The 17,585-nt window shown below is 42.9% G+C and overlaps 1 protein-coding gene across 6 annotated transcripts in view; it reads right to left on the bottom strand.

The window, feature by feature from the left end:
- The window catches only part of FTO (FTO alpha-ketoglutarate dependent dioxygenase), a 440,209-nt gene that overhangs the window by 111,620 nt on the left and 311,004 nt on the right, over positions 1–17,585 (bottom strand). The window contains exon 9 of one of the 6 annotated variants that reach the window (XM_045046924.1): positions 2,181–2,256. The exons of 3 other annotated variants lie outside the window; for them this stretch is intronic. In XM_045046924.1, the coding sequence (XP_044902859.1) occupies positions 2,196–2,256 (61 nt within the window). In that variant the 3' untranslated portion in view covers positions 2,181–2,195. Of the gene's footprint in view, positions 1–2,180; positions 2,257–14,275; positions 15,893–17,585 lie in introns of those variants that run through there. 2 more of the 6 variants (XM_045046926.1, XM_045046927.1) reach the window with 2 other exon arrangements.

Raw genomic sequence — 17,585 nt, 5'->3', positions numbered from 1 at the left:
CCTGATGCTTTAAGTTTTATACCCACAAAGTATGGGTATGGCTCCTTATCTTCCAAGTTTGTTTAAGAAATACCTTTAAATAAAAGCAGAGGACGCGACCAAAGACAGTGTCTTGTTTTAGAGCGAAAATAACAAAACTGACAGATCCTATGCCCTTCAGTCAATAAGGCACTTCCTGCTGAATATCAGTCACTTTGAGAGACGTGTGCATTCTTTTGAATGACAAGGAAAAACTTGGGAGCCACTCTATTTTCTAAACTCTGTGGTTACAAAGTAATACAAAGCGTGCTATTGAAATGGCTGATCCCAAACTCTACACGTTGACAATGGTGACCATATACTTTTTGGAAAGGATTTCTTTTTCCACTTATGTGGTGCCGGTGCCTGAATGTACCTCATTCTGAAATCACACACTGCTGATGGGGGCTGAGACTCTAATATACAGAGCTACAGACCAACAGCTTATTAGGAAAACCGCATTCAAGCTAATTTATGTGCAAATGGGAAATACGATTATACGATTGTAAAGTATAGCGCCAGAAGAATTAAAGAAACTTTAGGGGCTTGGAAGCGTTAATGACCCTTTTCAAGATCCTAAAACTACCAGAACAACTCTTTGACCTGGTCATAGGGTCCTACCTTCCTATTGGTCTCAACAGCTCAGTACATTCCCCACCTGTGGCTAAACAGGTTCCAGGGTACAGTACTATTCTCAGCCTTGAGGAAAAGTTTCTGGATGATGACTGTAGCAGCCTTGGAAATGATTATTTCCTAATAAAAGCTTCCTCCTTTCTCCGCATTCATGCCAATAGGCTATGTTGAGATGGCAAGGTAAGGTACCTTTTTTGGCAAAAAATTTCCATCACTCTTTTAATATATATATTCTATAGTATAGTATAGTATATATATAAAATATGCTATATATACGTACTAATATACTATATACATTTAATACATACCTACTAATATACCATATACACATATAGTAAGGAAATTCCTTTCGTTTCAGAATCATAAAAGCTCTTAAACTTGGGTTTTAAGATGGAAAAGCAACGAGATCTTTTATTAGAAAAGTGCTGTTGAGAGCAGCTTTATTTCCTGGTTCTACAAATACGTGCCTTCCCAGAGAGAGGGAAGTCGATGTGTATCGCAAAGTCTATTTAAAAAGGTGAGTGCAGGGGCGCCTGGGTGGCGCAGTCGGTTAAGCGTCCGACTTCAGCCAGGTCACGATCTCGCGGTTCGGGAGTTCGAGCCCCGCGTCAGGCTCTGGGCTGATGGCTCAGAGCCTGCAGCCTGTTTCCGATTCTGTGTCTCCCTCTCTCTCTGCCCCTCCCCCGTTCATGCTCTGTCTCTCTCTGTCCCAAAAATAAATAAACGTTGAAAAAAAAAAAAGGTGAGTGCAAGATTTCATGTATAGCATTCAGTAAGAGGGGAAATGATGAACGCCTTTAATTTTTTATTTTCTGATTTGTAACTGGTTTCAAAACTTGGCAAGCGTGACCATAGGCCTTCACGAAGCGGCAGTGGGCCCCAGAAGCACCCTTTTATACCTCCCCGCTCTGCAGGGATGCTGAGGTAGCTACCGCGTGGGCAGGGCAACACAAATATTGCACACGTCACAAGTCGGACGCTCGAAGAGCTGTGAGGACTTTAAAGGCGATTTGCCTGTTAAAAAGTCGCATTGCTTGGGACTCACAGGACTCAGTCGTGTCCAACCAACACGGGGCTTTTCCAATTCTCTTGAATGGGATGAATGCACGTTTTTGCTTTTGTTTGCGAGAGGTAGAGAACAAGCAGGGGAGAGGCAGAGAAAGAGGAGAGGGAGACAGAATCCCAGGCAGGCTCCATGCCATCAGCACAGAGCCCACCCAGTGCAGGGCCGAACTCACGAACTGTGAGATCACGATCTGAGCTGAAATCAAGGATCAGATGCTTAACCGACGGAGCCACCCAGGCGCCCCGAGTGCACGTTTTCTAAAGACAGTTGTATACTAGGACACTGAATGTACTCAACTCAACCTCTGCCCAGATCTAGAGATCTACATCTGGGCAATGGGTTTGACAAAATGTACAGGGCTTTTCTGCTTCAGTTCCCCCTCACTCTTCAAACTTGAGGGTGTTACCCTGAGATTTCCCAGTATCACAGCCTCACCTTCGTGTCTCTGTTAGACATAAAGCGGCCAATTCTTCCAAGATTACGTGGGCTTAGTCACATCACTGGAGAAAAGCACTAGTTCTCCGAAGACAATAGTATCTCTGTGAGCAGGTGAAAAAAAAAGTCAGTCTGGAATTGACAGGCCACTGGCAGTTTGTCAGTTTCTGAAAACCAAGGTGATATAAAAATCTTTTAACCTAAATAAAACGAAGGGGGAATCTGGCTGTCAATTGGTGAGGGCGTGAACAGGTCCTTAACTACAAAGCCCTGTACGAAGAAAGTCAAGGTAATTACTAACCCACACTAAAATAGCAGAATCCCTAAAAAATTTGGAAATCTCTTCCTTTCCATTGCCGGCTTTCTACTTTAGGTATTACTGTACCTCAGGTCACTGAGCTGACGCAAAGATCAAATAATCCCTCGCGGGGTAATTTTGTAATTTTCGCAACCAGGAAAACGTCAAGGCTGTGCTTCCTTCTTTGCATTTTGGGTCTTAGCCACAGCTATTTACGGGACTGTATCCTTCTCCCTGTGCTAGTGCTGGGGCACACGGCCCCCTCTCCCAAATGTCCATTCCCTTCCAAGTTTGAAATCAGAGTACCACCCTTGACTCTTTCCTCTTCTTCATCCCCATAACCAATTGGTTATGAAGTTCTCTTCCATTAGAGGTCCTTTGAAATTCATACTCTTCTGTTACCACTACTCCCGCCTGAATGCATGGCCACGTCACCTCATTCATTGCAGGAACACGGCTTTTCTCTAAATACAACCCTTTAAATGAGAACAGCCCATATCCATTGCCCACCCAGCCTCCAAACTAATCTTCCCTAAAATATCTCCAGCATCATGTCCCTTCTCAGCTTTGGAAACTTTTGAAGGCCTCCAAAAACTCAGCCATCTCTTGGTATTTCCCAAATATCTGGTCTCCGTTTCTTGAACATTCTGTTTCAGCCCGAAAGTCTTAACACGTGGAACCTGGTTTATACAATCCTATTCTGACCTTCGTCAGAAATTTTACCTATTTGAAAGGACCTCTTCCCATGCATCTGTCTCCATCTTAACTCTACCTGAACTCTATCTTTTCCCTAAAATATTACCTATGTAACTTGAAATGAACCTACCATTTGAACTTGGAACTCCCTAATGAAATGACCACCTGTCCTGGGTCTGTGAGGTACCACTGGCATTTTCTCAGAAGCCCATGAGTTTTATGAGAATTTTAAAATTTTATGCCTTTATTTCAATGATAATCCAAGTAATTATTTTACCAGTTACAAAGACTAGGTGTCTCTTTTGCACCGGCCCTTCAAAATTGAAAAGCATTTTTGCAGAATAATACTTCAGCTCCAAATTCACAACTGGTATCTATGAACCCTTACTATCAGAAGGGTTGAAGATTTTTCTTCTACAAGAAATCTGTAAATGCATCTGACAGTCACGTATTGTCATGTGACCCATCTTCCCTAGTGTCGTCTTGAACTTGTATTTTAGATTCTTTATTAGAGTTTTACTTCTCAGGTTTTTTATGTCTTATCTTCACCAACAGATGGTAAACTCTCTGGGGACAGGAATGATGTCTAAGCCTACTCCCAATGCAGCAAACATAATCTTGCAAAGAGCAAGTGATTGGTCACAATTGGTTGCTCTCGTTTTGACTATGAGGGCTTGATCTGATCCACGTTGGATGGCGGTGGGTAGAGGGAGACAATGAAGACTGAGTTTCACCCACCTGAAAATCATGCAAAGGTAGCACTAAAATTGTTCCAATGTCCCTTATTATCCCTAAGGTGGCATTATGTGAAGGCCTTCCCCGTAATGTCACAGAGCTGCATGAAATAATGCTTTTCATCCAACAAAGGTTTTTATTATTCCTTTCTTCCAACACCTGCGCCTGTTTATTAGTACTAGGCAGTAAAATTGAAACATTTCTTTCTCATAACTGGTAAGAGGTACCAGAATAAAAAAGGGTGTTGAATCCAATCTATTCTTAATGTTTCTGGCAATTCCTTAATCTATGTTAATTTCATGCTTTCATAGACAGAATTGTAGAAGTAGAATTCTAGAAGCTTCATCTCCCGGATGAACTGAGTGGTCCTGTGTGTCGTCCTAGACTTCATTAGTGGCAAAATGAAGAGGGAGATGTGTCAAGGAGATGGGATTAGAAGGAACAGGGAAACTCAAAATGGGATTTTCCCACTTGAGAACAGGGAGAAGCCTGGAAAATTGCTTGGTCACTATCCACACACGGTGCTTATTTGATGACCTCAAGTCTCTTCTCATGCAAGCACAGAGAGTTGATTTATATGGCTTTGCAAAGTTTACTTTAATGCATTAGTTAAGAACTCGGGCAGCAAGTGACAGCAGAAACGGCACAAATGAAGCCATGGATTAATTTACTAGAGGAAAGAATATTCCTTTTTTTTTTTTTAACGTTTACTTATTTATTTTTGAGAGCGAGAGAGAGAGTGAGGGAGAGAGAATCCCAAGCAGGCCCCACACTTTCAACATAGAGCCCGGCATGGGGCTCGATCTCACAAACCATGAGATCATGACCTGAGCCAAAATCAAGAGTTGGACACTCAACCGACCGAGCCACCCAGGCGCCCCAATAGAAGAGAGAATATTCTTTAACCGATGCCTTTCCCATTGTTGTTCGTTAGAGACAGAAATGGGAGCGGCCAAGGAGGACTCCTATGGCACTAGACTGCTGACGGGAGGCGAGCTAATCCTGCGGTTCAGTGGGTATCATTCCTTTTTTCAGCACAAAAAGAGACCTGTGGAGTTTCATGGACAGCCAAAAAAATCATGATGGGAAATCACACGGAGTTTACAAACCAGTGACAGAGAAATAGGTGGATAAATACAGACACGGTTAGCCCTGTAAAAGATCATGCCAGAGAATGTGCTGGAATTATGGAGGAAAGTAGGAAGGGAGTTGTAGGGACAGATGATGATCTTCTTACGAGACAACATGCCTTTATGCCTCATGTCTCAACTAAAAAAAAAAAAAAGTGGGGCTGCCTGGGTAGTTCAGTCGGTTGAGCATCCCCACTCTTGATTTCGCTCAGGTCATGATCCCAGGGGGGGTGGGATCGAGCCCCACGTCACGTTCGGCGCCGAGCCTGGAGACCGCTTAAGATTTTCTCTCTCTCTCTGTCCCCTCCCCTGCTCCTGTGCTCTATCTCTCTCTCTAGAATAAAAACAATTCTTTTTTAAGTTATTTAAAAAGAGGGCACAGGGAAGGAAGCTTTGGGAGACGGTGAAGACAGCTAGGGCAAAGTAAGGAGCTTTTCTTCATCCGTGAACCATTCTTTGTTTAGGTGCTACTGCGTGTTCAGCATGAAAGTTAATTAACACACAGCCCGCTGCTGCCTGGAACGCCTTACATAATTACACCTGGAGTCTAATTAGGTAACTCTCCACCGGCCCTTGTCTGAATCACCCAAGCTACAAATCTCTCGAAGTGTGGCTAGCATTCATTTAGTAAGGCTTGCGACATGCCTGTGAAATCGAAAAGTTGTCACTTCCAACACGTTAGACACACTAACAGCCTAAGCGAGTTTCCCCATGTGCTTTTCTCGCAGAAACTGAAACCTTGAGACCGGCAGCATCTTCCTGGGTTCCTCCGGATCTCCTTCCGGCGCGGTCCACAGATGCCGGAAGAGCATGCCAGGCAGAGTTACATTTTGGGGATGACAGGGCCAGGCAATGACCCACTGAGGTATCCATGCCGTTATTTATCGAGTTTTAATAGGGTGAAATATTGTTAATATTGACGGGATTGTAGGAATTTGGATTTTCCTGGAACTTTCCAAGCTTTCTATAGTAATACAATCTTCACGCTAATACCAACCTCAGGAAGAGAAGGAAAACTGGTAAAAGACTCCTCCACAAAATAACCCCATCCTTACTTTTCTCACACTAGTGACTACCAAGTAATATACACAGTGTATATTAGTTCAGAATTTTATCCCAGAACTTGCAACATTAGGTACAATGAAGTATGGATCGACAACAAAAGCTTTTACTTATGCAATCCTATGGAATAAATGTATAAGCTATGCTATAAATTCCCCCAAGAAGGCAACTCCGTCAAATGGGGCATAGGTTTTAAGAGGCAGGTGACACAGGGCTGCAGTCAACCACGTTTAATAATCTGTTACGTTTATTTTTTCTCTGGCCACTATTTGCAAGTGACCCCATAAATCGATCACCTTTGAGGCTGGTTCCGGGGCTTGGCACACTTTGTTTACCGGTAAAAATGACAAAGGGAACACCATGTCCCCAAGTCTGTTGATCACCTGGGGAGGGGGTTCACGAGAGGACTCCACCCCATGTTATTCTGAAAACCGGAGGGCGGGGAGAGTAAGAAACGGAACTTCACTGGTTGCAAGGCCTGGGACCACACTTACCACCAGCTACCCAACCGGTGGCCCCAGCCAAAGGGATCAGAAACAGGGCTGCCATTGCCAAGTTCACACCCTGCCTGCAGCGACTGTCAACTAATGATAGATTAGACAAATCTGATTGCTCTATCAAAACATTCATCTCGAATCTTGATTAGTAAGCCTATTGAATTATGATTAATTCACAAGGGTGCTGCTGACAGATAAGATACTTTATCTGACAATGTGTGCTGGTTGGTTTGCCTGAAGCCAAACCAAAAAAAAAAAGGGGGGGGGGGGGAAACACCACCAAAGCAAAACACAAACTCCCGAAGAAGTTGCTAGTAAAATAAACAGTATCAAGCACAAGACTTTGTGGAGGAGAATGAGGCCGCACACACCTTCTAATTTAATAAAGAGTCTGTGCGAACCCAGCCGTGACACAAAAAACAAGAAGGATTGAGGGAGAGAAATACACCGAGGACAGTACACTGGAAACAAGCACATGCCAGGCCACCCTCTTGCCTTTTCCATAAGGAGTGTGGGAGAGAGGGTGACTCAGGATTGCTTCAGGAGGCGTCGTCCTCAGTTTTGGCGACATCCCAGCCTCTCGGGCCAGAGGCGGAGTGGAACCTGCGTGTCTTTTCCCAGCGTTACCATCCAATTACTTTCCTGTCTCTGGGAGGACGACATCTACACACAGAAATAGTCAGCCAACCTAGGGGCGCCCGGGTGGCTCAGTTGTTTAAGCGTCAGGCTTCGGCTCAGGTCACGATCCTGGTGGGTTCGTGGGTTCAAGCCCCGCACATCAGACTCTGGTGACAGCTCAGAGCCTGGAGCCTGCTTCGGATTCTGTGTCTCCCTTTCTCTCTTCCCCTCCCCTGCTCCACTCTGTCTCTCTCATCCTCTCAAAAATAAATAAATATCTTTAAAAAATCAGAAAAAAATAGAAATCGTCAGCTGACCTAAACTCATGGGATTTGCCGAAGGTAGGTTTTTTTTTTTATTTTTATTAAAAAAAAATTTCTTTGAGCGTTTTGTTTTCTTACAAAGCAGAAGGAAAATGAGAGTTTTAAAACAATTTTTCTAAAACATAAATTCTTCTTCTTTTTCTTTTAGCTTCGTCTGAAGCAAAGACACATTCAATCTGGCCTACGTTAGAGTTTGAGTTTAGTACTTAATAACTAAGTGACTCGCGAAAAACTGAAACAGTGTCACTGATTCCCTTATGGAGCCAGCTTACCAGCCCTGAACCTAAACATATCAATCATTCACAGCTTTGCCAATCCCCCCAAATTCAGCTGCGGTGGCTCTTGGGGGTGTGGGGGTCACAGGAAGAGGATGCGAAGGGCTCAAAATCTCATGCAGTTTTAGAGAGCATCATTATCTTTTCCCGACCTTATGATTTTACCAAAAGCCTAATGTCCTATAATCGTGTTTCTCTTTAGCTAGTATTAACCTTTCGGTGACTTCCCTCTTCCCTCTCTCTGTCTCTCTCTCTCTCGCGCTCATAACTATCCTCTGTTAATCAATTGTGCACTGCAGATGGGGTCAAGGAAACCTACTTCCTCCTTTGATAGCCTCCAATGTTTCTACTCTTGGGGATAAAAGTGCTTTAAATGGAGTTATATTCTAGGAAAATCAATATATGATTACTGCAAAGATTTGTATTGATTGTCCTGTTGCATTGCAAAAAGGCTAAAGAAAAATGGCGTGGTACATTTCCCTTCAATTCCTGTTCCACAGAGTTTGTTGTGAATGTTTTGGGCAAGAAGAAAATGTTGGAACTTTATTTAATGACCTCAAGTTTTCATCACTCAATCCGCTCACTTCTCTCCCTACCCTAGAAAATGCTTCATTATTACTCTCCTGGCTTCTTGTTGGCAATACCGGGACTGGCAGGGGAGTTCACGGAGCTGAAGACTGTGCATTTTGGCAAGGGTCTGAGCCAGAAACTACCGGTTGCCTTCCTGACACCCATGCTCCTCTTCTCCCTCCCTTACAGAATCCTGACCTTGTTGGGAGTAGCAATGTACCTGGCTAAAAAACAGTCCTGTTTCCTTTATCAACAGGGGTGACTAGGCGGTCACGTTTCAGCTGATGGAACGGAGGCGGCGACTGCCGGGGAGGGCTTCTGAGAAGGTTCCTTAAAAGGGGGGTGGGGGTGACTCAAGGGTCAGGCACATTTGGCTTCCCTCCCTTTCTTCCTTTTCCTTACCAGTAACGTACATGACATATTAGGAGCTGCCGTGGTTCTCTTGTGACCATGAAGGAGACCTGAAGACAGAAGCCATGCCAGAGGGACAGAGCGGAAAGAAACACAGAAGGAGCCGTGAACGCTGCTGATGTGGTACGGCTGCCATGATGGTCCTACTCTTTGTGGATTTCTTTCACGTGAAGCGGATATAAATCCCTCTGTTGTTCAGGCCTGTGATATCTGCAGCCAAATGTGAGACATTTCTCCCACAAAATGCCTTTTGATGTGAGCCTTCCGTGTCCATACCAAGTAATAAAAAATCTGTTAGTTATCTCCAGGGCTAACGTCATGGACAATGGCCACTGAGCGGTCCAAATACTTCCTGGTGTTTGTAAGCCATTTAGTTGTTTCCCCAATCATTACTGCTGAGGAATTGCTAGAGCCATACAGTCTTTTAAGAAATTCAGTGTACCTTTGTCATTTTTAGTGGCCCAGCCTCCATTTCCCCTTCTTCGAGCAATAGGACTCCAATCTTGCTTTAGGAAATTTCTTCCTCCAGTAGGGTGCAGTCTTTTGTTTTTTCTTTTTTAATAATATTTTTATGTTTATTTATTTCTTTGGAGGGGGGGCTTGAGTAGGGGAGGGCTAGGGAGAGAGGGAGTGAGAATCCCAAGCAGGCTCCACACTCAGCGCGGAGCCCGATGCGGGCTCCGTCACACGAACCGTGATCTCATCATGATCTCATCATGACCCGAGCCGAAATTAAGAGTTAGACCCTTCACCGACCGAGCCGCCCAGGAGCCCCCAGGAGTGTGCGGTGTTAGTGGGACTATCATCAAGGTCCTGTGGCCTCCCCTAGCTGGGCGGCAGGCACAAGATCCAGGCTGGGCCCTGTCAGACTTTGATTCTTGAGTGGAGTAGAGCTTACTCCTTCCAACAGCAGGACCCCGATGAGTGTCTGTGGTTTCTTCCTGCCTGGATGCTCGGGGCTGCCGCCTGTCCTGCTGAGCACTCTTCGTGGTACTGTAAATAACCCCGTATCCTTCTCAAAAGAGAACCTCCCACCCTCTTGCTTTTTTTTTGTTCTCCTTAAATTAGCCAGCATTTCTTTCTGTTGCTCGCAACCACAGAATTCTAACACAGAAGTTCTCATCAGAAGGGAACGTGAGGCATCCACATTCTTTTGGTTTAAAAGAAGGTCTGGAGAAACGAATAATCTCCAGCCTCTACTGTGGGCAGCGAATGCTGCCTGACCGGGGGCTCGGGGGGGCTCGGGGGTCACCCAGGGCTCGCCGCTCTGACTCTCTGCTTCGGAAGGTGCCGTTCTCATCTCAGTGAGATGTAGCAGATGCATTTCATCAACATCATCTCGTGGAATAATAAAATTAGTTACAGTTTTTCTTTGAAAATTTATAAATTTGAAGTCAATTTTCCAGAATTAAGGAATCCAGGAGACCAGTTCTTTGTCTTACTTAAAAAACCAACAAATAAGTGCCATTATTTAATGCAGAGGCCAGTTCCTTAAAGTGGGGGTGGGGGGGGGCTTGGGTTCTCACGGAATGCAAGAATCACAGGATCAGCACCCCAGAACCCTGGGGCTTCAAGGCCCATTTAGATTGTTCTGGAATCAGAGCCATTTATTATTCGTTATTACAAATTAAGAGAAGGAGCTTCCAGAAGCTTCTCCTTTACAGACAGCATGTTCACTCCTGCAGAGTTCTTCCTCGTGGCTCGTTGCCTAAGCAATGTTAAAGTGCTCACTCAATACAGACGGAGGTTGCTTATGGAGTCTACTGACCACTAAGCTTCAATGGACTACTACAGCATTTCCTTTAAAGATTGCAGCCTACATAGAAGGTGATATTCAATAAGGAGAAAAATTAGATTTTTGTAAGAATAATAACAGCCAATGTTTTCTGAGCGCTCCTATGTGGCAGACACCGTCCCCCAAATTTTACATACGCACGGTACTGTAATACTCATCACGATCCATGAGTTCAGTGCCATTATTGTGACCTTCATTCAGATGGGGAATAACGAGGGTTCAGACGAGGCAGAGGGGTTAAGTAACTTGCTCAACATCCTTTAGTTTATAAAGGAAAGAACCAGGATAAATCTCAGTGTTGCCGTGACAAAATTATGTAGTCCTCCAACATTGCCGGAGGCAACATAAACTACTATAAAGTAGTCCGGGAACCTATTTCAGTAATGTGATAAGGCAAAAAGCCACACAAATGTTTACATCGCTTGCTTAATAATTACACTTTTAATAATATTTTCCGGAGAAATAATCTAAATGAAAAAAAAAAAAACAGCGAAAGAAATTTTTATTGCAGCAGTATCTGTAATAGTGAAACCGAGTGGAAGTAACCCAACAATTTGAATAATGGGGAATGCTTAGGAAAAACACAGTATAGAAACTTAATGAATTACTGTCACTAAAATGCACAATGATTAAATTATGAAACACGGGCAACACTTTGGTATTAAACAAAAGAAAGCGGAATATAAAATGCTATGTACGTGTACTCAACAATTAAAACTAAATTCGACAACGTGTGCATATGGCCCATGGCTGGAAATTGACTTTCAAAATGAAAGTCGTTGCGTTTAGGAGAGTAGGGCTCAAGAAAGAAAGAGAAATGGCCAGAAGTTTCCACTGTCCCCGGATGCTTCTGGATCTTGACTGGGAAAGCCTACCATCTTTCCCTTTACTGTAGATTAACTAGAAAGCTACGAAGGAGGGGAAGCTTAGGAACTTGCAAGGCTCTTTATCCAGTCAAGGTAAATGAAGTTCGGCTGGTCAGGAGATAAATAAGATTAGTTATGGGCTCTAGGTCATCCACTCATGGAGGTCAGCGAGTGTGAGATTATTATCCTTGGTAGAAGAGCAGCAAAATAGCATTAAGGAATAAATTAATGAAAAAGGTAGAAGATTATTTGAACTAAAGCCCTAATCAGTTTAGAGATTTCACTCAACTGCTCTACTGGCCATCAGTCAAGCTCACAAAACAAATATGCTTGTTCTCTTAAGTAATTCCAGGAGATCTCCCTTTCTTGCTTCAAAGACATCCAATCTAAGGAAAGTCATGAATAAAGTTACTCCAGTTTGCTGTTACACCTCATACAAAACCCGGTGAAGCATTAAGGGGCATGCTACTAAAATCGTAAAGCGGACTATTTATACTGGATGCATAATTGTTAGTCCTGTATGGCCTCTGATTCCAAATAGAACATCATTCCATATCCATTCAGAAACGCTGAATTCACCAACATGCAAACTGCATATTTTATTAAATAAACACAAAGTAGGAGATAATGACATACATTTGTTTTCATTACAAGTAGTAATGCAATATTTCTCCAAGGCTTACTGCATTAGCATTTCTTGCCACGTTTCAAATGCCTTTGAACTTTCTGAAAAGCTACATCTGTTAGCTCCCGTGTATACAGCAGAAAGTTACCAAGTGAATTAAGTTTTAATATAAATTGCTTTGTTCACTATTAAGATTGATGTTGGACACACTGTACTGTAAGTTGCAAACTGCAATTACAATTCGTTGCAATTATCTTTGGTTGTTAATAGCACAAGATAGCATGTCACTTTCTACCAAGTGTATAATTTATCATTTGTGTTTTTTTTTTCTGTGAACTCTTGTGGTATTCCAAACGTATAATCTTGTTGTATTTATTTCCCAGTGGTCCAACAAAATGCACAGCAAGTGCTGACTAGAACAAACTAAAAAGCACTGCTATTGACAAGCCATCACTTGAGCGGTAATGAACATTCTGCCTCCACTTTCACCTCAACAAACCGGCAGCTTTAATTTATGATAAAGCAAAGGAGAGGCAACCTCCAGGTTTATTATACCCTCAGTGCTGTTTCAAATAAAGTAATTAGAAGGTCAAGAGACAGGTCTGGAAAGCCAAATATAAATGCAACCCTTCTGTACCGACATTTAGAAGGAAAAAAAAAAAAAAGACTAGTGTGTTCAAAGAGCATTTTATCCATCTTTCTTCTCCAGAGCAGGGTGAGTCAATTTTTTTTTTTTAATACTACCGTAACCAATCAGAAACAGTGGCAGCTCCCCTCCTTCTCTCTCTAATTTGCTCCATATGGACGATGAACGGCACACCTAAGAGATGTTGTCTTTAGGAGAACATGACTGGCTAGTCCAAAAACAACTGCTTTGAATTGTAAACTCGGGACAGGTGATTAGGGATTTTATTTTCCTTTTTAATCAAGAGATGACTTAACATGGGAAGTGATGGAAAGGTTCTGGAGACACCCTAGCGGTGTTAACGGTAGTCGCAAATAGATAAGTTTTAAAATCGTATTTTAGAACATTTTGCTTAAAACACATGTCTTGAAAAAAACACCGGAGGGAAAGGACTTGACTCGCAGAAAAATGACCCTTTCAATACACTTTGTTTTCAGTGATGAAAGAAACAATTATAATAAATAGCATGCTGTTTCTAGGGAACTGTCTGTAACATCATACTTCATTTTTTTTTTTTCATTTATTTATTTTTGGGACAGAGAGAGACAGAGCATGAACGGGCGAGGGGCAGAGAGAGAGGGAGACACAGAATCGGAAACAGGCTCCAGGCTCTGAGCCATCAGCCCAGAGCCCGATGCGGGGCTCGAACTCACGGACCGCGAGATCGTGACCTGGCTGAAGTCGGACGCTTAACCGACTGCGCCACCCAGGCGCCCCGCATCATACTTCATTTTAAAGGTTCCTCATTTTGCTTACACTGTAGTCTGTGCTTACTTTCCTCTCTCTACTTTGCTTCTCTTCCCAACGACGCCAAGCTACAGATGCTCCTAAGGGCCATGAAACCCAATGGATCTTGACTTCCGATCTCGTCCACGGTCAGAGGAGTAAGGTAGACAATTTTCAGCATAACGTTAACTCTTACAAGCCAGTTGCTTTCGAACATTTTGATCCAAGGATTACTCGAGTGGGAAATAACGTCCCAGGAATCCAAGTTCATTTGTCCCCATTAGCCTACTGTTTCAAATCCTTCTCCAGGCCCCTAGATAAAAGGCAGGCGGTAGGGAGGAGGAAAGAGAACGGAAGGGAGAGAGGGAAGGAATCACAGGAGGTAAGGGGAAGAAGGAGACAAACCCGGAATTCAACCAGCTTCTGCACGGGTAGCAGTGATAGGTATCACGGGTGCTATGTCCGAAAAACAGTTTTAAAAAGACGAGGCTTCCAAAATGATACGAGTCATCCGTCGTGCCCTACCGAGGACAACTAAGCTACTGAAGGCTGTTTATTGTATTCACCATGACCCACCTTCTGGGAGGCTGTGGAGTATATGCTCCAAAAGCCTTTCTGAAACGGCATTTTTTTGTGTGTAATTTTTGCTTCGAGTAATTTTTATCACTGTCTGTTCAAGTAGTCGGTATAATTACACTTGATTATGTAAGTGGTAGAAATGTATGTAATCTCATAATTAGAACATGTAATTACGTTGTAAAAATTCTTACAAACTGTAAAACAAAAAGTATACAAGTACAGTAGGTGGGGTTTGTTTTTTTTTTTTGCTTTTTGTGTTTGTCTCCACCCAGAATAACAACAGAAGCCATGACTCCATCATGGTGAGGTAGGAAATGGGTGGTTTTTTTGGGCTTTCATCTACTCGGCTGAAGGAATGGGCAGGTTTTGGGTTTTTTTAATGTTTTTTTTTAATGTTTTATTTGTTTTTGAGACAGAGAGAGATGGAGCGTGAGCGGGGGAGGGGCAGAGAGAGAGGGAGACACAGAATCCAAAGCAGGCTCCAGGCTCTGAGCCATCAGCACAGAGCCCGACGTGGGGCTTGAACCCACAGACCGCGAGATCATGACCCGAGCCGAAGTCAGACGCTCAACCGACTGAGCCACCCAGGTGCCCCAGGAACGGGCAGGTCTGATCCAAGATCACCTTGCTATCTCTGGTGCAAAAAGATACCTGCAAGTCAGGCATTCATAAAAAGATGGTAACTGCACCCTATGACTCAACTGAAGAACTGCAAAATAGTACTGAATTTGTGAGGCATGGAGTAACTAGGCTGGTTTCTTCAACCCAGCGACGTGTTTCCTTACCTTGCTGCCTTTTTTTTTTTTTTGAAATAAAACGTAATACTAATAATTTGTACAGTTAGTGGCAAAATGAGTGTGGAGATAAACTAGATTATTTTCAGAAAGACTCTTTGAGGAGGCCATTTCAGCCATTTCTCCAACTACGTGAAACAAGAGTATTTGACTGAAAGGAATTCCTTGATCCCCACCCTCCCCTCTCCTGGTCTTTTGCTGGAGGGGCTAATGAGCAGTGAAACGTTCAAAATGCTGGGCTGTGCGGTGGAATAAGACTTCCTGAGCCTGAGTAATTCAGACTGCAACCGGGGCTTGTTGTATCAGGCTGTAAACCCTGGGTCTCAGCAGAAGCCCTCACAGTGTCAGTAGTGGATGTTAAATCTCTACCAAACAGGAATTCTCTAACCGAAAAGCCAGTGCTAAGTCTCTCCCTAGGAGACCCATATGCCAAAAGTTTATAAAAATAGAGGAGGTCCCGATTTCCATCTTTGGGGAGCTGCACCAAGGCAGGTTTTTAGCAAAACGTAAAGGAAACACGAAGCATGACCACAGTACATGAGGACCTTACACGGAGGCCAAAGCCCAGGACGTAACGTATAGTTTGCGCATATCTGTTAAACGCGTGAGCTACAGAATTTTAACTGGTTCTGAGAGTGTGCCAGAGAATGAAGAAAAAAAAAAAATCAGGGTTCTCTCCCCAACAACCATTCCCTTCTTCTTCGTTGCTAACAGAACCCCTGTTTTATTCACGCATTCAACACTCTGAGCAAATGGACGCCACCACCAGCTCAAGAGAAAGTCTTGGTTAATAAAGCCAATAATGCTGTTTCCATTTCCCTTGGCAATCTTCAGTTCAGCAGCGAACGTCTGACCCAGATCTGGGCAATGAGACCGGAAAGAAGGTCAACTGAGAGTTTCTAGGAAGGATTTCCTCACTCTTGAGAAGGAGGCACTGGAAGAGTTGATCTCTTTCCATCTCGGTTGCTTCTACATCTGGATGTGATGCCTGGGGCAGCTGCAGCCATTTGAAACATGAAGGAAGCCAGCACGAGGGTAAAGGTTACGATGGTGAGCTTAAAAGAGAGGAATCTAGGTCATCAGTGACATCATTGGGCCTCTGATCATATCACACCTACAGCTGTCCTACTTCTGAACTTCCTGTAACATGAGATAATAATTGCCCCTGTTTAAGCCAGTCTGAATCAGAGCACCATATATGGAGGGGTACAATTTATATTTTTAGCTTAGCTACAAGCATGCCAACACATCTGAATTCAAATCTCATTCACTAAAATGAAGCTGGTATGTGTATAAAATTACTGGTGGGCTTTTTGAAATTGGTACAATCCTTTTGGGTTGCAGTTTGTCCATTTCTATTGGGAGTTTTAAAGAAGCTTATCAGTTTTGATCCAGTATTTCACTTTGGGCAATGTATCTCAGGGAAATAATCTAAAACCTGGATAAATATACACTCCATATGTGATGGAGTACTATTCATACATGGAAATGGTTACTGAAATTGTTAGCAAAGTGAAAAAATTAGTATGACAACTGAAAAAGAGAATACAGTTGACTCTTGGACAGAAATGGGTTTGAACTGCATGGGTCCGCTTATACACGGTTCATTTTTTGGTAAACGCAGTACTATACTGTTAAGTCTGTTCTGTATGATTTCTTAATATTTTCTTTTCTAGAGCTTACCTTATTGTAAGAATACAGTATATAATACATGTAGCATACAAAAATATGTGTTAATCGACTATTTATGTTACTGGTAATACTTCCCTTCAACAGGAGGCTATCAGTTAAGTTTTGGGGGGAGTCAGAAGTTATATGGGGATTTTTGTGCAGAAGATCAGCGTTCCTGACCCTGCATGGTTCAAGGGTCAACTTAGTAATAACACCAAAAGACCAACAACAACAAAACTCAACACAGGAGTACATTTAAGAGATTGCAATAAAATCTACCAAAAGATAGTTATGGAGGTTGGTGTCATGGTGAGGGGTTAGGGGTGAGTTCTTTCTTTCCTAGTCTTGCTTTTCCAAACTTCCTAAATAGAAAAAAAAAAAAAAAAAATATATATATATATATATATATATATACACATATATATATATATATATATACATTTGAAATTTCCACACTACATTATTCAGTTGCTTAGTACAATTTATGGGCAGTGCCGATTGAAAATGTCTAGAGAGGGAGATCAGAATAGCCTGGGGAAAAGACTTGAGGCAGACGTAGAAAGCTCATTAGCAGCAGGATTTCTTCACAACTGGTTGGATTTTCTTTCAAATTCTGACTCTTTCTTTCGGTCTTTCTTCTCTCTGTGTGTGTCCCTCTCTCCTTCCCTCCCTTTCTCCCTTCCTGCCTTCCTTCCTTTCGTTTCAAGATGATTATTCCATGATTTGGGTAAGGTGAACAAGAAGAGGTAACAAGTATGGGATGGGGAGGTAACACACCATCCCTGAAAGCAGCCCACTGGGGAAAATCCCTATTTCTAAATAAGAAAAAGAAAACGCCAACTGCTTTGATTTGAGTGTTCTGCTTCAGAATAAATTTGCCTGGAAGCTCAGAAGGGTACAAGAGGGGGCTGGGAGGTAACAGTTCATTCTTTTAAATAAAAGCAGGGACGCGGATGCTCCCTCTAACCTAAGCCAACAATGGCACCATCGACAGAGTCCCAGAGACGCTTGCAATATTCCACATAATTAAGAGGGATTGTTGGCATCAGAGGAACCAGAAATATTCTGAGGATTAAC

The sequence above is a fragment of the Felis catus genome, chromosome E2, assembly GCF_018350175.1.
Source record: "Felis catus isolate Fca126 chromosome E2, F.catus_Fca126_mat1.0, whole genome shotgun sequence".
NCBI classification, from domain to species: Eukaryota; Metazoa; Chordata; class Mammalia; order Carnivora; family Felidae; genus Felis; species Felis catus.
Note: the sequence above shows the minus strand (reverse complement) of the source record. Positions and strands in the feature narration are given on the sequence as shown.